Here is a 24772-nt window from a genome sequence, read left to right on the forward strand (position 1 = left end):
CAGAGATTCTGATTTAATTGGTTCGGGAGGGAGCCGATGAATCTGTTCTTTAAAAGGTCTCAGTGGTGATTGTGGTGCCCATCTCAACTTGAGAACCACTGTTTTAATTGGCACATGACTCTTTCTCTATTAATTTGTACAACAGCCTAGTTCAAATCTAAGAAATGGTAAAACGAAAGATTTCACTTACTAAGCTTTAGGCAGAAGTTTCATGATGTTTGTGATCAACTAAATATAAAGATCAGTTAAAAAATAAGAAATACTGATGCCAAGAATCAAGAGTTACTGACTTTATGGTGATTCGGTGTTTAGTCCTAGAGGCGCACAGCCTGGGGATGGATGCCGTCTCTGCTACACAGCTGGGCAGCTGTGGGCAGGTGTGGACAGCTGTGGCAGCCTACTCAGGCTGCCTAGTACTACTGCATTCCTCATTGCCTGGGGGCAGGGGGGCAGGTTGTAACAGTCCATACCATAATCTATGTACAGCCCTCAGCCTGGAGCCTGATATTTGGTTAGTGCTCAGTAAATGTTAACATTTGTTGCTAGTTAAGTGTTTTTTTCAACTGGAGATGGCTTTGGTGAGACTAACTCTCTTTCTGAACTAGGTGTTTCTTGTGGCTACAACATCTATCTGCCTCTAGAATGGCTGGTGAACATGAAGATTCTAATTAATCTCCTTACAGTGTAGTCTTAACCCAGACTGGGACCTTTTTATCTTGGACCACTCGAGTTAACCAGTTGGACAGTTGGGCAGTTAAAGAGCTTGGCATTAAATCTTTTAAGACATTTAAAAATGTGTTGTATAGCTGGTATAAACCAAATTAAAAATTAAGAATCAGGGGGTAGTTTTGTAGTGATAAGTTTTATAAATATCTAAGGGAAAGCAAATCCTCACTGAACTTCTGGCTTGGGTTTTCTCAGGTTCTAATTCTAAAAGCTTGTGGGAGGTAAATGTATTTATTTACTACAGGGTTTTTTGTTGTTGTTGTTTTTAAGGAGTAAGTTACTTAAAAGAGCTATTTTGTGCTAAATATTCAGTTTAAAAGGAATTCTGACTCTATAAGTAGACATACTTAAGGCTTCCAAACTAAGGGGTAAAGCTTTTTAAGCAAATTATTGCGGAGCAATGGAAGTAAAATTAGAAGCAGATGTATCATATAGGCATGTGTTGGTTAAGCAGATGGGCTCTTGATTAAAATCCTTGCTTTTACCACCTTCTTGACTTCAGGATTTTTGGCAAACTGATGAAATTCTCTACTTACTTTCCCCATCTGTAAGAGGCCTAATAATGTCACCTAATTCATAGGGTTGTAGTGAGGATTAAATAATTAAATTGTGTTGAATGAAATATGTGTGGAAGCATTTAGGGTGGTGTCTGGTACACACACCCCGTGCTGGTGATTATAGTGTCGGTGGTGACACCCACCACTGAGTCATCTGAAGAAAAGTGAAAACTAGAGTAAAAATGTATTTCAGCGTCTCAGGTTTTTTTTTTCTTTCTAAAACTATTTGAAAAAAATTAAAAACAATTTTCTGGTCTTTGCCCCTGAAAAATCTTTTTAAAATTTCTTTCACGTAACACATCATGTAATAAGGTACATTCCCGTGCCCTGTGGGGTGGCTTATCTGTCATGTTTACTTGGTGATCAGGTTTAATAAAGATGCTTAGGATGCTTTGGAGAGATGGTATTTCTACATAATGTTCTTTTCCTTTGTGAAGTTGAAAAATCTTTAAAATTTGACATAAGATTTGTGATTCCATGTGAGGAAACCTAGAGTCACGTCCCCGGGCTGCCGCTCATGAGAGTGGACAGGTTGCCCGGCTTGTGGGAGCCTCTTCTTCACCTGCAGAAGTGAAATAGCCCAGATATCTCGCCTGTTGGTGTGGGGTATAAATTCATCTCCAGGTGGGGCTCTCTGTAGGTCTTTCTAGAATAGTGCTGTTCAGTAGAAATAAAGTGTGAGCCACCTGTGTAATTTAAAATGTTCTAGTGGCCACATTTTTAAAAGGAAAAAATGAAAATAATTTTAATATTTTATTTTGTTGTGTTTAAATATTATTTCAACATGTAGTTATAAAAATCAAGATTTTTTTTCATGCTAAGCCTTTGAAATCTACTATATTTTACACTTATTGCACATCTCAACTTAAACTGGAAATATTGCATGTGTTCAATAGCCATGTGTGGTTAGTGGCTATCATATTGGACACTCTACATCTAGAATATAGATTAATATTCCCTGTCAGCATCCTTGGGCACTGGTGGTGTCTTGGTCTTAATCAATTAACACAGACTTATTCTTGAAACTCTGTGTACCTCTGGGTGGATGAACTTTACATTTCTGTCTTCAGCAACCTAGATTAGTACTTTTGTCCTTGGGATGACAGGCTCCTAACCCTCGGCCTTTGGCTGACTCAGAGCAGGGCTTGCCCAAGGCATATCATGTGTCTCTCCATTTGGCCAAAGCTATAGACAACCAGAAATTCCTCAATCCTTGAGCGTGATAAACCTTTTGAACCACAAGGATCAGAGCTCCAGGAAGGGATCAGTCTTTGTAATGAGTGGTCACCCTTTATTTTTGTCTCTAATGTTTTTTGGTTTTTGTTTTTTGTTTTTTGCCTTCTTTCCCAAATTTCAGAGACTTACCCACTGTGCTAGGGGAAAGAGCAAATACTAGCGCTGTTCTAAAGGAATTCGGCTCCTCTGTCCTCCACTTGGGGATGGCTTAACAAGGCGGCCCTCCCTTCCCAAACATTATTTTGGCTTTTTAGAAGACTTTTAGAACCTTTTTGGGACTAAAAGATTCGGAGGACATAGGATATATTCATATCTCAGCTTTTTTATTTGTAATGTTTTCTGCCTGATACTGTGCTTAATACAAATTTTGAGAGAATTGAAATGAAGGGTGTTACCCTAATATCTGTATGTAATGGTAAAAAGAGATAGAGGAAGTGGGATTCAGGTGTTCTTCACAAAAAAATGTGCTTAGATGTCACCTTCTCACAAAAGTACTACTCTGATCACGCTATCTAGAATAGCTGCCAGCCCCCAGTACTCTCCGCCTTTTTTTAGTCTGACTTATTACTAAAGTCTTTTATTTGCCTTCTTGAAGAGACTGTGAGCTCGTAAGGCAATGGACTTTGTTTTGTTCACTCCTGCATCCCAACCCCTAGTACAGTGTCTGGCCTTCAGTAACTGTCTACTGAGTCACTGAAAGAAGATACCAAGGTATTATTCTCTATATGTAGTAATGATTTTGAAACTAGATGCCTAGTAGAATTCTTCCCTGACCATCATTGCTCTGACTCGTGTGTGTAACATGCTTGAATTTTCAGACCTAATCTCAGTGATAAGAATCCTTTAGTGTTTACTCCTGCTCAATTGTTTAGATAAATCTTTACTTCTTTTACATAGTGTCGGGCCTCAGGGGAGAAGAAGCCACTTGCAGTTGTGTTGTAGAATGGGCCTCAGCGGAGCCTGTCTGTATTGGAGGAGTGGGTGTTGGGACAGGGAAGTGGGTGAACGTTTCTGTAGTCCAGTGATGTAAATATGTCTAGGTTTGGGGTGAAAACAGTTGGCAAAGTAGGTAGTAGGAGCTTAGGAAGAGTGAGAGAGATTCATAGCAAGAAAGATTATTATTTGGAGAGAATGTAGGCTATTTAGGCTTGTGTCAAAAAAATTCACAAATCATATGTTTCTGTTAGCTTAGTTTAGAATCTTCATTTAAAATCTCAGTTTTTGCTGTCAGCGTTGCAGTCATTCTCTCCCTCCACCTCCTGTGCCCTTGTGCCGCTTGGTGCCGTGGCCACGCTCGGTGCTCCATGGAACCGTGGCCCTGTAAGCATAGACTCTTTGTACTTTGCAAAGGCCAGAAGTTCTGCTGTAACTCCTGCTTTGTTCCAGGAGCATCCTGCCAATGAAAAGTAATGCATGTGTTGAAAACTCATTTTTTAATGAACTTTTTATTTTGCATTAGAATAAATTTCTAGGGGGGAAAATGCAGTTTTATCAGTAAAAGGAAAAACTTCTTTTGGTCCTACTTCTTTCAGAACCTTTTTATTACATGAACTAGCTTTTTTATGGTAGTATGAATGAATTTGGTTTGTTAATACAGTTAAGAAAAACAATAAAAAGCTATATGCTTTTTACATTGTGGCCGTAGGCTTTATTTCAGTTGGGTTTTCTTCAGTGTTACAATTTAAAATTTGACTAAAGATTAGTAATCTACCTATAATAGTTAATTTTTAAAGACTTTCTAATTACATTCAAAATTCAAATGATGCATTTTAACCTAACACCATCTTTCTTCTTAGTCTGTAAGACTTGTATCGTTCAGCACTTTGAAGATAGCAATGATTGTCCAAGGTGTGGCAACCAAGTTCATGAGACAAACCCATTAGAAATGTTGAGGTAAGTAAATGTATTTTATAGTGCATCTAAGTAAATTACATAAGTACTTAATAATTTTTATTATGCATAATATTTGTTAGTACCTTGACTCAGTTAATACAGGTTTTATGAAATGTATGGTTTTCATTTAAACATTTTATTTCATTTTAGAATATTTATTAAGCAGAATTAAAAAGTAAGGATGTACATATTAAGTATTTAAGAAATACATTTCCAAATTAAAAATTATAACTTTATCTCAGGCTCCGAGAGTTAATTTAGTTGTAGCTATTTTTAGTATTTTAATATTCTATACACCACACTTCTTTTCTTTTAAAAGATTTTATTTATTTTTTTTTAGAGGGGAAGGGAGGAAGAAAAAAAGGGAGAGAAATATTGATCAGCTGCCTCTGGTGCTTCCCCAGCTGGTGGCCTGGCCCTCAGCCCAGGCACGCACCCTGACTGGGAATAGAACCGGCAACCTTTCAGTCTGCAGGATGGCGCCCAACCCACTGAGCCACACCAGTCAGAGTGCAAAACACTACTTTTGTTGCAATACATGGTATTGCAAGAGAGCAGACTTAATAGTGAGAAAGACTAGTTTTGGTACTGTTAATTCTTTTAAATTTATTAGATGTTCAAAAAAGAGTTCACAAACATTTATGTAAAACTTACAGAATTTTTTAAATGGCTACTATTTACTTAAGTCTGGTCACATATATAGCATAGCTCTGTCACAGATAAACTGTGTATCGTAGGGAAGTACACATCTAAAAACTGCTCTAGATGTTCTCTAGATAGCTTTATGTAATTTTCATTTCTGGGTGATGTTTGCCATCATTCCATGAATCTGGATTTGCAAGTTTTACATTTCAGACCTTTTTCTATTTCAGTACCTGTAGTTGGATTAATTTATCTGCAGGTAAATGTCTAGCCCAATGTTTTTCAAAGTGTGGTCCCCAGGCTATGAGTATCTTGTTAGCAATGATTGTTTTCAGACCCCACCTCAGACTTGGTGAATCAGAAACTAAGAGCAGAGCCTACCGTAGGTGGGAAGCCCTCCGGGTGATTCTGAGACATGTTAACATTGAAACCATTGGTCTACTGTATTCTGTAGTCCTGAGCCAGGCGCCTTGATTGGGTTCATATCAGCGCCTCTCAGTCAGGGGCGATTTCGCCCTTCCCCCAGTGTGCGTTTAACAGCGTCTGGGAGCACCTTCCCTGGTCAGGACGGGGTGCCAGCTGCTGCTAAGCAGCCGCAGTTCACGGGACAGCCCCGCCTTCCCCGAGACCCAGCCCCGCCTTCCTCGAGACCCAGCCCCACATGGCAGCAGTGCTGAGGCCAGAGCCTGGTTTCAATAATGCAGAGGAGACCAGAACACACTTTTGCTGTCAAATAAAACTTTTTCCTGCTGCTTTTATCAAAAACTGTAAACAAACAGCACTTTAAAATGGAGTAGGTAATAATTACTGTGTTGTAACAAATTATCTTAACTTTTGGTTTTGACTATTAGATACCTGAAGGAATCCAGTCACAATTTAATTAAATCTAATTCCCTTGGCTAAAATGTAGCATCATACATTTTTTAAATTTGTATTTGGAAATAATTAAAAATTACAAGTATTTGCAAAAATAAAAGTAGTACAAGGAATACTTGTATTTTCTCTACCCAGATTAACATTTTATCTCATTTGCTTTATCCTATGCTCACATTTTTGCTGCTCTCTGTGTTTCTTTCTGAATCACCTGAGGGTAAATTACATACAGTACTACCCTTACCTCTGAATACTTTAGTGCATAGTTCCTAAGACTAGAGATGTTATCTTACATAATCACAATATGATTACATTGGTATAATACTTTAATTGCCTTCCACATTTCAGTTTTTGTTAGTTTATCCAATGATATCCTTTATAGAAAGAAGTTTTTTCCTTCTAAATCACTAAAATTGCTACAAAGGAATTTTTTTAAAGGCAAATGCAGAGATAATAAGAACAAGAATGTCTGCATTCCTGGCACCTAGGATAACTCCTGGAATGTAAGATTCTCAATAAATACTGGTTGAAAGAATGAGCAATGACACAGCGGAAATGGGAAGCCAACTGATAGTGGTGAAGGTTGAGCAGACCCAGGAGCCCTGAATGTATGAGGAGGTGACGGCAGGGATAGCTTTACCAGCCCAGATTGAAAGATGGAGAAAGAGGGCTGTAGGGGTTTGAGGAGAGAAAAAAAGTGTGTTGTGTTGTCCAGGAAAGCGAGAGAATAAAGGGGCTGGGGAAGTGCATGATTCCTGGCACCCTTCAAGGCACATTTGGGTTATGGTTATAAATTGGAAGGGTATGGGTATTTTTTCCCAGCCATGGGTATAAAGTGCAGAGATAACGGAGAGTTGGATTTAAGTAGAGTTGCAGTTGTGCCAAATAGTGTTGAGCAAGTGCATAGAGGACAAAGGAATCGAAGTATGTACATAGGTGTGACTTTTATTGACTGACTGTGGAGTAAATCATTCCATATCCTTCCTAAAGGATATGCCGGATTGGGGAGGGATATCTCAGAGGAATAGAAATGAAAGTGGTTGATTCCTGACCTGTTTGTACATAAGTGGGAAGAAATTCTTCGAGAGAATTTAGGAATAGGTGCATAGTAATTGCTTTCTTGTTTTTATTTTCCAACTCCAGGGAAAGGAAAAAGCTGAATGAGGGGGAATCTATAGTCATAGTACACTGTAATATGTGTGTAATCACAACCATATAAATACTGGTTATTTTAAAAAATGGTAATAAGACTGTGTCAGAAGATAAAAGGAAAAGGTTTATGTTAGCAGGAAAGGGGTGGGGATTGCAGGATCTCAGAGAACTAAACTTAATCTTCTCTAAAAGGATGTCATAAAAATCTACACAGGAGAAAAAGCATGGCTATGGGTGTGTGTGGGGGGTACATATATGTGTGTACATACATATACATGAAAGTGAGTGAGTATTATAAGAAACAGGTTGGATTTGAACATGGTTGCCTCTTGGGTTGTAGGAATCTAATAAAAGATTTATGGGGAGGTTTGACTTGTAAATTATAAATATGTATTACTTTGATAAAAATATTAAGAAGGAAAGAAATGCTACTTTTAAGTGCTACTGCTATTAAATAGTCAGGCGGAGCTTGGTGAACAAGTTAGTATTTGAGTTAAATCTTGAAGAATAAGGTAACAGCGGTTTGGTTGGAGAGTAGGAAAAGAGTAATTGAGCCAGGGCAGAGAGTGTGAGGGGGAGAAACAGATTGCAAAGCCCAAGGCATTTTTGCTGGCTACAGAGGAAAGATGGTAAGATAATAACACTAGTTATGGTTTGTAGGTTGGATTCAAGTTATGTAAACACTTGAAACCAAGTGGTGGGAAGAAATTAGTTCTTGAGCAGGCAAATAATGAATCTTAAGCACTAATTTGACTATTATGAACAGGTCAGGTTAAAAGAAAACAGCTCGGCACTGTCCTAGTCTAAGTAGTGTGGTAATTGAGGAACTAGAAGGGTAACAAGTATGGGAAGATGAGATGGAGAAATATCTAGAAGGAGCTGTCAGTGGAACTTGGAGATGTAAATGTGTGAATTGAGAGAAGTGGGAAGAGGTATGAGCATTAAGAAGTCTTACATTTTGAGCCCTTTTGGAAAGAGATATGGTCTTATTTGTAAATGCAACTTTTAAAAAGTAAGACAGTAAGAGTGGTGTTCAGTACTTTGTAGGTGGATTGATGAGACAGCGACACAGACGAACGGAAGGAGACACTCAGCCTCTGTTGGGGATGTGGAACTTGGGCTCAGCAGAGAGATGGAGTATGTGTGTAAATAAAAGTTATCTGCTTTATGTGGTAGTTTAATTATAATTAAACATATACTTCTAATATAAATATGTATAAGTTAATTTAAACATATAAGTTACCTGTTTGTACAGAGCCACAGAAGTGGATGAGGTCCTCAAGGAAGGCAGCCTACAGGAAAGGTCAGAGTGTGCAGAGCATTGAAAATATTTGATTTAGGGGTAAGTGGAAAATAAAAATACTTAGGGAGAAAAAGAGTAGACAAAAAAGAAAACCAGGAAAGAACATTTTGAAGGAGGCAGTTTTAGACAACCCTGTCAAACTGGTTGAGAACAATATAGGAGAAAAATGACTACAGAATAATTTTAAAAGTTTAAACCTATCCAGTTGGAACTTATGGATGATTTGGGGAGTTCAGCAGAGTAAAGGAAGCAAAACAGTATGTGACAGAAATAATGTCGATGATGCTTTCAAAGGTTTTCCAGTTGGAAGAAAAGATTGGGAAACAGTTACCAGATTGAAAAGACAGTAAGTTAAGTGTAGGTTGGGTGTTTTAGGGTTCAGGGACCTGTACCTGTTTGTAGTTAGGGAGGAGTAATGCTGCTGGGCGGAGTGAAGCTATGAAGAGAGAAGAGGGTATTGTGGGAGCAAGAGAATTAGATTGAGGAAATGAAAGCCATGAAAAGGAAGCTTTACACTCTTGTCCAGAAAAGAAAACTGGAATAATGTCAGGCGGAATATTTACGTTTTTTATCTAAGAAGTGAGAATGACTAAATGGCCTAAATTTCTCAGAACAGAGAGTTGAATTTATTTCCTTTATAGGAAAGAGCCAGAGTTGTGGTAGAGATTTTGAGAGTGTATACCAGCTATTGCTGCAGAACCAACCACCCTTTACATGTCATACTTAAACATTTATTTTTTAAAAAGCATTTCTTATTCCTCACAATTCCTCGTCTCACAGATCTAGGTGCTTCTTCTGGTCTTGGCTGGACTCACTCCTGTGACCGCAGTTAGCTGCTGATTGAGGACATAGGCCACTCTGCTGACCTCAGCTGGGTTCTGTCGTGTTGGGATGGGCTGTCAATGAACGCCTCTGAGGCGGCCTTGGCTGGGCAGCTCGGTTTTGTGCGTGGCACCTCGTCCTCTACACCTGTTCCCATGGCTGGCAGGATTCTGAGAGTGCAAACAAAAGCACGCAGTGCCTCTGAAGGCTTAGCTTAGGCTCAGAACTAAGCACAGTGTCATTTGTGTCATATTCTATTGGCCTAAGCATATCTCAAGGTTAGCCCATATTCTTGGGGTGGGTAGATTAGGGGTTGGAGTTTAGGTCATGTTCAGAGGGTGGAGATACAGAGAAAACTGGGGACTAGGACCGTTTTTGTAACCAGTGAACCACTATGGGAAAAGCTAGAGATAGGGGCGCCGCACATGCGGAAGACCTTGGTATAGAGGTGCTGAAACTGCGTGTTCTCCATGTTCTGTAAGGTGGAGCTCTCAGACTGTTCATGTATTTGATTTTGATATCTTCATTGTTAGTGTATTCTCTTTCCCTTGGAAGGTTGGATAATACGTTAGAGGAGATCATATTTAAACTGGTCCCTGGACTGCGAGAACGTAAGTTGCTCTTTGGCTCCTTGCAGATTTGCGTTTTATGAAACTAACATTTCTATTACATATTTTATGATTGATCTGTTATTTTTGTACTCCTTTTTTTTTCTTATAAATTAGAAGAACTTCAGCGTGAATCTGAATTTTGGAAGAAAAATAAGCCTCAAGAAAATGGACAAGGTGACTTTTTCTTACATCTGTATCTGACAGCATCTTTCAAATCAGCTAGCTTTTTGTATCTAATGTCTCTCTTCGAGCTCAAATTTCTACTGTACAAAATTCATGTAGTCTTTTATTCATATTATGAACCCTTCTCTTATTATGAAACTGTTATATAAAAGCCTGAGACCACTCCAGTTCAAAGAAATAGGAAATAGAAGAACTTGACTCTGGGAAGAGAAAAGGGAGGTAAAACAGAAATCTCACTACTGATTGCATCAGTATTTGCTGGGGAGTTAAAGGAAACTGGAGTAAGAAAGAACCGTGGCCTGAAAGTGAACAGTGAGAGGTTTTGTCGTATTTTATTTTGTATGTTGGTTTGAATAGGGGAGGGAACTACAATGTGGCTGAGAGAATAGCAAGGGGTTCTTGGAAAGAAGTTTTCGTAGGTGGAGCTCATCTGTCCTGAAATTTGAAAAACATTTCTCGGTGCAATTTTTCCCATCGTCACTGTTCAAAGTCCCAATTTCTCTTCTGGATCCCAGGAGACTCAGCAATCAGTGAATTTTTTATAGTTTTAGCAAAGTAGCAAACATTACTGGGCAGAGAAAAGGCTTTTACTAAGTATGTAATTCACACAAAGAAAAGTACAACATACCTGCAATTACAAGGAAGGGGTATCGTTTCCCAATATTTAATACAAGATTTATTTCAAGATGACCTAAGTGCCACTGAAATCTTCAACAGTGTGTGTGTGTTTTTATAGCCTCACTTGTGAGCTCAGTCTCCCACCTCTGGTTTTCCCATGAGATCACAGGATTGTCGATTATACATAATTAAAATGGGTGAGAAGAGGCTTTTCCTCTTTCCATTTGTAAAATGAGGATCATAGTTTCATTAGTTTAATTTAACTGCAGGGCCGGCTCTGTGTATTAGGGGAAGTTTGAGCATAGTTTTCAGTGACTGGGATAAGGTGGAAAAGGATTATTTTTTATCTATAGCCACAAAATAAGCCTATAGAAGATGAATTAACTATTAAAAAAAACAAGCTTGCAAAAAAATGGCTTAACCTAAAGGCTTGTTTCACCTAAGTGTAAATTACATTTAGTGCCAAAGTAAAAATCTAGATGATACAAAGTTAGTAAATGTCGGTGCTTGACTACCTTTTCAAAGAGGATGGGGTCCCAGGGGATCGGCATGAGAAGCTGTGCTGTAGGTTTTGTTTATGACTCTGTGTATCTTATAGATTCACTTGTGAAGGACTACAGCCTACTTTGTGTTTTTTCTTCCTTTCCCCATTATTTCTTCCTCTTGTTTTCTAAATATTTTATTTCTTTATTTTGAGAGGGGGGGAAGGGAGGAAAAAAGAGAGAAAGAGAAACATCAGTGTGTGAGAGATACATCGACCAGTCGACAAGTCGCCCATGACCAGGGACCTGGCCCACAATCCAGGCACATGCCCTGACTGGGAATCAAACCAGCAACCACAAAATAAGCCTACAGAAGATGAATTAACTTAAAAAAACCCAAGCCTAACAAAAAATGGCTTAACTAAAGTACCCCTTTGGTTTACAAGTGGGCACTCAGTCCGCTGAGGCATACACCAGCCAGGGCCCTCTTTCTCCCTCTTTATTTTGTAATATTTGGTCATTAGTTTCAGTTGAGAATTTGGGTCTCTTTTGGGAGGTGGGAGTGTGGTTCATGAGAGGCAACTACTGTCTGTGGGGGTTTCATATAAATATGCAGAAGATAACCCACTTGCTTTCTATGAGACAGCGGCAATGCTTGTGTCAGTCATCATAGAGGAGCCAGCCTGTTGGGTTCTCCCTCACTCAGACTGTCCTGCACTGTAATGCTTGGCTAGCTGATTCTTTCAAGTTTCAGCTTAGAGAGATTTTATCTGGAAAATTTCCCTGCATCTCTGCTTCACCCTAGAGTTTGAGTGTATTACCTTTCCCGTGTGTGGCCACGCCGTCTGTTTTACCCCTTCCATCAGAGGCCTTATCTGGCTTCTCCATCTGTTCCCTTTACTTTTCTGAATCTCCTCCTGTCCCTGACCACTGTGAGGATGACGATGATGATGATAACACCCTACTTTTAATACTGTTCCCTCAAGCCTAGCATAGTGCATATCTAATAGAGTTAAAGGCACAATAAATGAGTGAATCAACAGATATATTATATGTAGGCTGAAGTTAGTTCATAGCTTAAATACATTTGGATTTAATGTGAGTATACCATTCAGATTTCTTTAATGGAGTTTTAGCATGTTATTATATAGCTATGTACATGTCTAAAAAGATAATTCTACTCATAGTCAACCACCTGATTTTATGAATATCAATTTTAAATTTTGAGAAGTTAAAGAATATTTTATACCAGTGATTCTCAACCTTTCTCATCTCATGGTACACAATAAACTAATTACTAAAATTCTGCACACCAAAGAATATATTTTTTGCTGATCTGACAAAAGATATAGTTTTTATTCATTATCAGTTTTATTCAACAATCTAAGGGAAAAGAGGTCAGTGTCTCTGACTAAAATAGTCAGAGACTGTAAGTTTTAAAATTTCTTGTGGCACTCCAGTGTGCCACGGCACATCAGTTGGAAATCGCTGTTTTATAGTTTTTTAGTGCTCGGTGTAGTTCTGAATCTTTTATTTGGATGTCCTAGTGAGCCTAGACATCTTAGGCTGTGTTAACAAGTAACTGATGGTTTTTAAAAATATTGTCATTGTTGAGTCTGTTGGAACATTTTAAAGTTAAAGAATTTAACGCTGATTTTTGTTTCAGTGATTAAAATATTGTTTTACTTTAATCTCAACTTTGAGTTATAACTTTAGTTTCATTTAAATTTTACAGATGATACTTCAAAAGTTGACAGGCCTAAAGAAGATGAAGAAGGTGATGAAAATCAGGATGATAAAGACTATCACAGAAGTGACCCACAAATTGCTATATGTTTAGATTGTTTACGAAACAACGGACAATCAGGGGACAATGTAGTAAAGGTGAGTGGACTAGTACAGTTGTATTTTTACTAATTATTTTATAGTAAACCTTTGATAATTTGTTGATGAATTTCCCTAATGTTTCAAAGTGTTTGCTGTCAAAGTTTTTAATATAATCAAGTAGAATACCATTCTCTGTCCATTCCATGCCTACAAATGGCCAAGCAATTGCTTCAGGCACCAGATTTCCAACCCGCACAACTGAACTGTCCTGGGCCAATGCCACCACCTAGTGGCTGATGCAGAGAATCACACCTATTTCTCCTTTCCACCTCCTTTTTGTGCCTTTGTTGGGAGTTCATATGCATTTTTTCTCTTTTTAAGTATGGTAACCAACTCTGACTCAGATCATTTCCTGTTGGGCATTATCTCCAACCTTCTTGTTCATCCTCATCTGATTCTCTCCATTTCTTTTTATTTGCAACTCAAAAACATGTCATGCCTAACACATTTTATGAATAATTAATTGGTTCTGAAGTAAAATTGGATGTCATAAAATGCCTGTGAACTTTTAAAGTTCTGGAAGGCTCCCAGATTATTTCCTATAGAATCTCCACTTCTAATGCTGTTTCTTTCTCTGTCTGCTATTTGAAGCTTTTTATAAAGGACCTCCATACTAGAGAGTTTAAAACACCCTACTTTCTTTTAATTGCAAGAACCTTTTGTTTTCATTTTAAAATTTACTACTTTACCACGTAAGTAGATTTTTGTCACTTTGTCCTAGCAAATGTCAGCCATCGAGAATATTTCTGCTTTCTTTGTATTCTGTGTTTTATTCAAATAATTATATTCAATGTCTCTTCTTTTACTTACACTGTATATAATTTGTAGGCCAGTGGGTTGAATTTTTACTAACACATTTTTTAAAAGATTTTCTTTGTTTCTTTTTAGAGAAAGGGGAAGGGAGGGAGAAAGAGTGGGAGAGAAACAACAGCCTAAGAGATGCTGATCAGTGACCTCTTGCACGCCCCCAGATGGAGACCTGGCCTGTAACCCAGGCATGTACCCTGACTGGGAATGAAACCAGCGACTTTTTGGTTCTCAGGTTGACACTCAGTGCACTGAGCCACACCAGCCAGGGCATGAATTTTCACTAATACATTTAATGACATTTTCTTTTTAGAAAATTAAAAACAAATTTTCATCTTAGATTAAGTGTTCCCAGTATCTTGCAACGAAGAATATGTGAGCACAGTGAGTCAGTGAATACAAATCAGCTATGTGGATGTGGGACAGTGAAGATATTTAAATAAGAAAAAAATTCACTCAGGAAAACTTTGGTGAGGTCTTATGTAAACAAACAGTATAATACAATAAGATAATGACTTGATTAATAGAGTCTGGTTGGATAAAGCATGTCATAAAATGCAGAAATCTTTAGTGATGTGGCCATTGTGCCCATTAACCTTCCTAGGCTTCTCTGTTGTTTTTATGCTCTGGTGGATCACCCATTTTTTTTGTAAGTTTTTATTGGGGTTTTTAATAACCTTACATTTCTCTCATTGCCAGTCATTTCTGTAATTCCCATTTTGGGAGGTTCTTGTCAGGAGAGATTTGATCATCCTTTAACTCTTGAATACGTGAGTTATTATCTTGTAGTGAAAATTAAATCAATAGAAAGGCTGAATATCTTTATAAATAAATGTCAAGAATACTTCTTTGCACGATTTCTCATAAGAAAGTAAGTGTCCCAGTGGGAGTTTCCCTAACACCTGAAAGTGCACATATTTTAAGAAAGATTCATTGTACTGTCAACTAACTTTACTCCAAACATGCAATTTCAGTTACTATTACCCTCTTTCAATGAAGCATACAAGTTCAAAACCTTGGATCATCTTTGACCTTTTACTCTTTCCTTTCAGCCTGTCATAAGTCCTGAAAAATTCTCCAGTCTAGTGCTGCTCACCTTATATGTAGATTGTTCAAAGTAGTCTCTTAAGTATTTTTTGTACCTTAATTTCTTTTATCACCCAAGGCTGAGTCCACAGCCTGAGTGTGCTTAAGGCAGAGAGTAAAAGCCAGAGTCAAGGCCACAATCGGGACAGATAATAAATACTTAGGTTCTGTGGGCCATATAGTCTCTGTTGCAGCTACTCACCTTACGCATTGTAGCCCCAAAGCATCCGTAGACGATGGTGAATGAACGGCACAGTTGTGTTCCGGCAAAACTTTACTTAAAAGGATAGGTGTCCAGCCAGATTTGACTTGAGAGCTGTAGTCAGTTTGCGATCTTCTGGCCTATGGAATCAAGTCTTAACAAGTTAAGATAGTATTCAAGGCCTTTAACTAACTACACCCTATCTTGATAAGTTTATCTGCCATTGTACCCATCAGTGAAACTTCTCAAGATAAACAATTATTGCTTTATATATGAGTACTAACATATATGTTGGCACTCATACCTGACAAAGGACTTTCTGCATCTAGAATATATAAAGGCTTATATTAAGAATATTAAAACCCTCTAAAATTTTGAACAGTCTTTCTGTTTTGGCATGCTCTTGCCTCTTCTCACCGCCTTCCTGTGCTTCTGTCAAGACCCCAGCAGAGACCTCTAGTCTTTGTGATGTTTTTTCTACCTTAGTGAATCCCATCTCTGAAATTCCATAGGATTTGCATGTGTCACTCAATTAGAGCTTAGTTGGTTATTTATTAAGTTAGCATTTATTGTGTTTCTGCAGATACCAGGCACTGGTGCTGGGGTTTTGGTTTTGTGGGGTTTTTTGGTTTGTTTTTTTTTTTATTTTGTTTTTTACTCTTTTTTGGTATTGTCTTTAGAACATAATTATAAATTCCTTAAAGGCAGGGAAGCAATGTCTATTTTTCTTTATAGTCTCCTCAGCCACTTATTCCTTTGCAGTAAGATGTGATTCCCAAATGTGGTGGTGGAGTAGTCACATGTATAGCTTGCATGGTATAGCTACTGCTTTTACAATTTAAAAGCCAGTGCTAAGAATAGAAAGGCAGTGAAAATAGTGAAGACCTCCAAAAATTTGCTGCTCTGTAAAAGCAATTAAAAAACGGCCAAACCCTTCAAAATCAACTTGTTCAGAATCCTAATGAACCAAAGACTTACAGAAATCTGTGGACCAGTTAATCCAGAAAACTGTCTGACATTGTGCCATTTTGACTTACCTTGGTCCCATCCCCCACTGTGTCAGGCTCAAAAGGAACAAAAGAGAGGTGGAGCTCTTTCAAAGCCCACCTCTGCAAATAATTGTCAAATAATTAATGTCAAATAATTGTCATTATTCAACCTATCTGGTGGTTCTGCAATACTCCACTTACAAGGGACTTTGAAAAGCTTGGACGTAGTCTTGGGAGCCTAGAAGAGTAAGCACACACATGCTCAGGAAAGTCAGGAAAGACATGAATAGGGTGCTAAGCTCTCCCCTGTGGCTGACCCTAAGGGTCTGCACAAGCAGAAGGTGAAAACTGAGGCAGGGCTTTCAACAATCTGATTTACTGTTGGAGGCGTTCCCCCAAAATAAACGCAGAGTCCCTCAGCAAAGATTGGAGACTTGGTTTTTACAAGTGTATAAGGAACTCTGTTCAGTCATTATCCAGTCACTATACGGAAACTAGTGACCACATTATGTAAAGAACACACACTTACAGAGTTAGTTTAGGTAAGTCATTAAAAAGAATAAGCAGCAGCCACAACAAGAAATCCTGAGGGGCTAGAGGGAGTCTGGTTTTCCAAGATTGTTATGTTATATTACTTAAGGTGTTCAGTTAAAAAAAAAGGCACAAATACAAACCAGGAGGTGTAGTGCATATACAGGAAAAGAAGCACTCACCAAATCTATCCCTGAAAAAGTCCAAGCATTGGACTTACTAGATAATAGATTTTAAATCATCCATTTTAAGTATGCACAGTACTAAATAAACCATGTCTAAACATCTAAATAAAAATATAAGAACAGTTTCACCAAACAGAAAATAGTAATAAAGATAAATTATTTTAAAAAATATTTTGGAATTTGAAAAGTATAATAACTGAAGTGAAAAATGCAGCATAGAAGCTCAACAGCAAATATTGAGCTGTAGAAAAAGAACCCCAAAACCTGAAGACAGATTGTGTTTATTTGGTTTGAGTAAGAGGGGAATAAAGGAATGAATAAAAATGAACAAATTCTCAGAGACCTGTAGAATACTATCAGACTTATCAACATACATTTAATAGAAATTTCAAAAGTACAAGAAAAAACAAGACAGGCAGCCCCAACCAGAGTGTCTCGGTTGGTTGGGTATTATCCTGCAAAGCAAAAGGTCCCAGGTTCAATTCCCAGTCAGGACGTATGCCTGGGTTGCTGGTTGGTCCCTGGTTGGGCAACTAATTGATGTTTCTCTCTCTCTATTACCTCTCTTACCCTCTCTATTAAAAAATAAGTAATTTTTTAAATGAAAAGGGGCAGGCAGTATAATTGAAGAAATAAGGGCCAGAAACTTCCTAAGTTTGGCAAAAACATTAAAAATCTAGGAAGCTCAACAAACTTCAAGTATGATAAAAAAGAAATTAATAGCAAGACACATCATGAACTGTTGAAAAACAGAATCTTTAAAGCAACAATAAAGAAGTGACTCATCATGTACAAGTGATCTTCAGTAATTTTAGCAACTGATTTCCCATCAGAAGATGCAGGCCAGAGGGAAGTAGGATGATATAAGCAGAAGGATGAGGGGAAAAACAGAACTGTCAACTGAGTATTCTATGTCCTTCAGAAAATTAGTATCTTTTAAAAGGGGAGGAAATACTAAGATACTCCCAAGTAAAAACTAACAGAATGTGTACCTGCCAGACCTTCTTTGCAAAAAAAATAATGAAGGGCATCCTTTAGGCCTAAATTAAAGAACCCTAGACTGTAACTCAAATCCACATTAATAAATAAAGAACACTGGTATCAGTAACTACACGGTTAAATATAAAAGACAATGTATTTTTTGTCTCCAACTTTTTTTTAGAGAGGGGCAGTGGAAGTATATATGAGTAAATATTTGTATACTGTTGAAATTAAGATAGTAGTACTCCAAACTAGATTATTATAAATTTAGATGTTAACTGTAATCCTGAGGGAAATCACAAAGAAAGTAACTTGAAAATATGTAGGAAAAGAAGTTATAAGGCAATTAAAGTAATATATCTTTAACATGAAATAAAGCAGTAATTGAGAAATGGAACATTTAAAATAGAAATGGCAAACTGGCAGATAAAAATCTGGCCCTATCAGTAATTACATTGAATGGAAATGGATTATACTGTCCAGTGAAAGGCAGAGATTGGCAGAATGGATAAAAATACCTGGTACAAGTGTAGGCTGTCTACAAGAGACATACCTCAGACTCAAAGACACAGATAGCCTGAAGGTAGATTGGAAAAAGAAATGCCATGCAAACAGTACCCAGAAAAACAGCAATGGATACAGTAATATCAGGGAAAAAAAAACAGACTTACAGAAAAAAGTTGTCAAAGACAGAGAAGGAAATTTTTTAATGACAAAAGTGTGATTCCATCAAGAAAATGTAACAGTTAAACATAAAAATACCTAACAGTAGAGCCCCTTAATATGTGAAGCAAACACTGCCAGAATTGAAGGGAGAATAATGGTTGAACAATATACCACACTTTCAGTGGTAGGTAGAACTAGGCAAAAATGTCCGTAAGGAAATAGAAGATTTGAACCGCACTAAAACTAGCTAGACCTAACAAACAATGATAGAATACCCCAAAACAGCAGAATACACATTTTTCTCAAATGCATAATGAACATCTGTCAGGATATGTTATATCTTAGGCCACAAAACAAGTTTCAACAAATTTAAAAGGACTGGAATCATTCCGGGGGCAAAAGGATGGTTTAGCATATGCAGATCCATCAGGATAATACAGCACATTAGCAGAACAAAAGATAAAAATTGTATCTTATCAGTAGATGCAGAAAAAGCATTTGATGCCATACAACATCTATTTATGATTAAAACACTCAATAAAATGGATAATAGAAGGAAAGCACCTCAACATAATAAAGCCCATGTGTGACAAACCCTCAGCTAATATCATACTCAGTGGTGAAAACTGGAAGCTTTTCCTCTAAAACCAGGAACAAGACAAGGATATCCACTCTTACTACCCTTCTTCAACATAGTTCTGGAAGTCCCAGCCAGAGCAGTTAGGCAGGAGAAATAAATAGAAGGCATCCAAATGAAGAGGTAAAGATGTCACTTTTTGCAGATGACATGTTTCTGTATATAGAAAACACTAAAGACACCACCAAAGAACTATTAGAAACAATAAACAAATACAGTAAAGTTGCAGCACACAAAATTAATGTACAAAAACCCACTGTATTCCTATATACTAACAATGAAATTTCAGAAAAAGAAATGGAAAAACAGTTCATTTTGCAATTGCAACAAAAAGAATAAAATACCAAGGAATGAGTTTAACAAAGGATGTGAAGGACTTACATACTGAAAATTGCAAAGCATTATTAAAAGAGATTGAAAAATGTATAATAAAGTAGAAAGATATTCCATATTCATGGATTGGAAGAAACAACATAGTTAAAATGTCCATATTACCCAAAGCAATATACAGATTTAATGCAATCCTCATCAAAACCCTGATGTCATTTTTTAAGGAACTAGAAAAAAATCACCAGATTTGTATGTAACTACAAAAGACCCCAAATAGCCAAAGTAATCCTGAGACAGAAGGATGAGACCAGATGTATCACACTATATGATTTCAAATTATATGACAGAGCAACCATATCCAAAACAGCACAGTACTGGCACAAAAACAGACACATAGACCAGTAGAATGAAATTGAGAGTCCAGAAATAAAACCACATGTATATAGACAAACGATTTTTGACGAAGGAGCCAAAAACACACAATGGAGAAAAAGCTTCTTCAATAAATGGTGCTGGAAAAGTTGGAAAGCCACCTGCAAAAAGAATGAAACTTAATTACAGTTTGTCTTCAAACTAATATTAATTCAAAATGGATCAAAGACCTAAATACAAGATCTGAAACAAACAATTGCATGAATGAAAACATAGGTACTAAACTCATGAACCTTGGTCTTAGAGAAGATTTTATACAGGGTCTGGCACAAGTAATGCCCCTTTTTAATTACAAAATCTTTTATTACATAATCATAAACATGTTATTCTGTAACATAATATCACACTCAAGCACACCATATGTCATTTTTGGTGAAATGCTCAAACTAAAACTATAACTTAGTACACCTGTATTATTACCCTACAACCACTGTTAGGCATTACTTCCACCGGACCCTGTATATTTGACTCTAAAGGCAAGGGAAGTGAAGGTAAAAATAAGTGCATGGGACTATATCACACTAAAAAGCATCAGCACAGCAAAAGAAACCACCAACAAAACAGTAAGGCAGCACACCAAATAGAAGATGATATTTGCAAACAGAAACTCCAACAAAGGGTTAATATCCAAAATATATAAAGAACTCATACAACTCAACACCAAACAATCCACTTAAAAAAAGTGGGCAGAGGACCTGAACAGACACTTGTTCTAAGAAGATATATGAATGGTCAAGAGATATATGAAAAGATGCTCAGCTTCACTAGGAGCCACCTCACACATGTTACATAGTTATTATCAACAAGACAAGTTATAACAAATATTGGAGAAGTTGTAGAGAAAAAGGAACTCTCATTTGTGGGGGCAACTTTCCCTGCAAAGTACTCCCGTCCACCACAGATGAAAGTGAAACTACCAAGACATGATCTGCTTGGGGAGGAGAGGTGGCCAATCTCTCAGAGGAGAAAGACCAAGAGCCCCTTCCTCAATGGCTTTTATTGGGTTCAGAACATACAGGAGTACAGGTAAAGCTCATCAATCAATGTCAGGCAGCAAGGATCAAACAATAGATAACATTTCAAAGAAATCTGAGAGCTTAATCTGAGTCAGTGTCTGTCAGGTAAGGGGGTTGCAAAAACTTTGGGAGGCATAGTCATTTCCTGCTCGGACCCTTATTATATGAATAAAAGCACTCTTAGCAAAGTAGGCTTCACAGGACTTTAGGAATTCTTTCTTATGCCTGATCACCCCAGAACCCCGCTCTAGCCGGCAAAGGGCTGCACTGCCTTCCCTATCATAGTTTTTTAGGCTCAAGTGGATTAGAACCAGGAAGCGCTCCTCCCAGATGGAAATGGGGACTTAGGTTATGCCAGAATAGCCAAGGGGCAAGGGTCCATCACACCCTCTTTGCTGCAGCCCCCCAGGTCCTTTCTTAAGGGCCTCCCAAGTGATGGAGTCTGGCTTAGGTTGCCCCACCTCTGAGGGGTCTTACCCGTCTTTGACTAACTGACCAAGCATTGGGGGCAGAGATGGATGAAGCAGAAGCAGCGCTGCTGCCAGAGATAAGCTTTATCTCCTTGGTGGCCTATGGTCCTAAGGTCGCTCACTCAGCCTTAGCCATGGGGGGCAGTTACAACTCCTGAAGCCAGGCAGAGTGGTTCCCAATACTCATTCACTGCTGATGGGATTGTACTCCGGTGTAACNGTAAGGGGGCTGCAGAAACTTTAGGAGACATACTCATTTCCTGCCCGGACCCTTATCATATGAATGAAAGCACTCTTAGCAAAGCAGACTTCACAGGACTTTAGGAATTCTTTCTTATGCCTGATCACCCGGAACCCTCTCTAGCTGGCAAAGGGATGCACTGCCTTCCCCATCATAGGTTTTTAGGCTTAAGTTGATTAGAGCCAGGAAGCGCTCCTCCCAGACAGAAATGGGGACTCAGGCTATGCCAGAATAGCCAAGGGGCGAGGGTCCATCACACCCTCTTTGCTGCAGCCCCCCAGGTCCTTTCTTAAGGGCCTCCCAAGTGATGGAGTCTGGCTTAGGTTGCCCCACCTCTGAGGGGTCTTACCCGTCTTTGACTAACTGACCAAGCATTGGGGGCAGAGATGGATGAAGCAGAAGCAGCGCCGCTGCCAGAGATAAGCTTTATCTCCTTGGTGGCCTATGGTCCTAAGGTCGCTCACTCAGCCTTAGCCATGGGGGGCAGTTACAACTCCTGAAGCCAGGCAGAGTGGTTCCCAATACTCATTCACTGCTGATGGGATTGTACTCCGGTGTAACCACTATGGAAAACAATATGGCCGTTCCTCAAAAAATGAACAATAGAGTTATCATGTGATCCAGCAATCCTTCTTTAGGGTGTCTACCCAAAAAACTTGAAAACATTTATTCACAAAAATACATGCACCCCTTTGTTCATTGCAGCCACCTGTATTCACAGTGGCCAAGACATGGAACATGGAAACAACCAAAGTGTCCTTCGATAGATGATTAGATAAAGAAGATATGGTACATGTATGCTATGGAATACAACTCAGTCATAAGAAAATATGAAACACTGCCATTTGCAACAACAAGGGTAGACTTTGAGAATATTATGCTAAGTGGAATAAGTCAGAAAAAGCTAAGAACCATGTGATTTCACTTATGTGGGATTTAAACTGAAACTCAGACATAGACAACAAACAGTATGGTGGTTACCAAAGGGGACTGGGAGGAAGTAGTAAAGGAACAAGGGGGTCAACTATATGGCGATGGGAGATTTGATTTTGGGTGGTGGTACACAATGCAATGTATAGGTCATGAATCATAGAAATCTACACTTGAAACCTATTACATATAATCTTACTAATCAATGTCACCCCAACAAATTCAATTTAAAAAACATAAAAGGACTGAAATCACACAAATTATATCTCCAACCATGGCAGAATAAAATTAGAAATCAGTAACAGTGGAAAATGGTGAAATTTACGAATGTGTGGAAATTAAGCAACACACTACTACATAAGCAATGTGTCTGAATAAAGCACAGGGGCAATTAGAGAATATTTTTAGGTGAATGAAGATTAAAGCACGATATACCAAAACTTAGAGGTGTAGAAAAAGCAGTGTTTAGAGGAAAATTTATACCTATAAATACCTACATTAAAATAGAAGAAAGATCTCAAATTAATAACTTAATCTACCTTAAGAAACTAGGGAAAAGAAACAAAAGCAAGCAAGCAAGCAGAGTAATTATTAAATATTAGTTAAAAATTAAATGGAGAATAGAAAAACAACAGAGTTAATAAAACCAAAAAATTGTTTTTCTGATGATCAACAAAATTGGCACATCTTTTGCTAAATAGGCTGAGAAAAAAAGAGGACTCAGAGCGCTAAAATCAGGAATGAAGGAAGGACTATCTCGAGTAATCTTACAGAGAGTGAAAAGACTGTAAGGGACTTCTAGGAGCCACTGTACGCCAAAAATTAGATGACCTAGGTAAAATGGAAGATTTCTAGAAAGACACAAACTACCAAAACCGACTCTAGAAGACATAGAAAATCTAGATAGACGTATGACAAGCAAAGAGATGAAATTAGTGATTTAAAGTAATAAAGTTCCCACAAAGAAAAGCCCAAATGTTTAAAGAAGAATTAACACTAAGCTTTCATAAATGCATGCAAATGATAAAAGAGGAAACACTTCCTAATTAAATCTATGAGGCAAGCAATCCCCTGCTACCAAAATCAAAGACATCACAATAAAAACTTTTAGGAATCGAAGGACACAATCAGCAAAGTGAAAAGGTAACCTACAGAATGGGAGAAAATATTCACTAATCGCGTATCTGGTAAGGTGTTAATATCCAGAACATGTAAAACTCTGCAACGCAACAACAAAAGCAGTCAAAATAATCCAGTTTAAAAATGGGCCAAGGAATTAAGAAGACATTTCTCCAAAGATGATGAAATACAAATGGCCAGCAAACACATGAAAAGATGGGCAACATCACTAATCATCAGAGAGATGCAAATCAAAACATACCACTTCACACCCATTAGAACAACTAATGTCAAAAAGAAAACAAAATAGCAAGTGTTGGTAAGTATGTAGAGACATTAGAACCTGTGGACTGTTGGAAAGTTGTAAAAGGTACAACCTCTATGGAAAACAGTATGGAGGTTTCCTGAAAATTTCTAAAAACAAAAAGAATTACCATGTGATTAAGCAGTTTTATTTCTGGGTATATATTCCCCCAAATTGAAAAGAGTCTTTAGATATTTGGACACTCATGTTCATTGTTGCACTATTCACAATAGGCAAGAGGTGGAAGCAACCCAAATGTCCATCAGTGGATAAATGGATAAACAAAATATGGCATATACAATGGAATGTTACTCAGCCTTAAAAAGGTCATATTCTACAACATGGGTGAACTTGAGGACATTATACTAAGTGAAATAAGCCAGTCATAAGAAAGACATACTGTGTGATTCCACGTGAGCTATCTAATCAAATTCATAGAAACAAAGTAGAATTGTGGTTACCAGGGGCGGGGAGACAGGGGAGAAAGGAGCCATTACTTAGTCCTTGGAGAGTTTCAGTTTGCCACCGTGAAAAAATTCTGAAGATCTGTTTCGCAATGTGTGAATACACAAAGCACTACTGAACTGTATACTTAAAAATGGTCGAGATGATAAACTTTATGTTACATGTTTTTTACCACAATAAAAATTGTGAAAAAGGGTTTTTTAAAGAAAAACTGACCAGTTTTCTTCATTAATACAGATGCAAAAATCCTCAAAAAAATACCAGCAAACTGAGTTTAGCAGCTTACAAAAAGAATTATATACCATGACCAACATGCAAAAATTAATCGGTGGTCATATACCATATTAATAAAGGAGTGGAAGACCACATGGTCATCTCAATAGACAAAGAGAAACC

The 24772-nt window shown here is 37.8% G+C and overlaps 1 protein-coding gene across 5 annotated transcripts in view; it reads left to right on the plus strand.

Annotated features, from left to right (window-relative positions):
* PCGF5 (polycomb group ring finger 5) overlaps positions 1 to 24772 on the plus strand; it is a 113367-nt gene that overhangs the window by 69059 nt on the left and 19536 nt on the right. For all 5 annotated transcript variants that reach the window (XM_037047329.1, XM_037047328.1, XM_037047331.1 and 2 more), the window contains exons 3-6: positions 4316 to 4412; positions 9760 to 9815; positions 9930 to 9989; positions 12834 to 12982. In XM_037047329.1, the coding sequence (XP_036903224.1) occupies positions 4316 to 4412; positions 9760 to 9815; positions 9930 to 9989; positions 12834 to 12982 (362 nt within the window). The remainder of the gene's footprint in view (positions 1 to 4315; positions 4413 to 9759; positions 9816 to 9929; positions 9990 to 12833; positions 12983 to 24772) is intronic.

Source organism: Sturnira hondurensis, unplaced genomic scaffold, assembly GCF_014824575.4.
Source record: "Sturnira hondurensis isolate 20B ecotype Veracruz unplaced genomic scaffold, ASM1482457v3 Scaffold0005563, whole genome shotgun sequence".
Lineage (NCBI taxonomy): Eukaryota > Metazoa > Chordata > Mammalia > Chiroptera > Phyllostomidae > Sturnira > Sturnira hondurensis.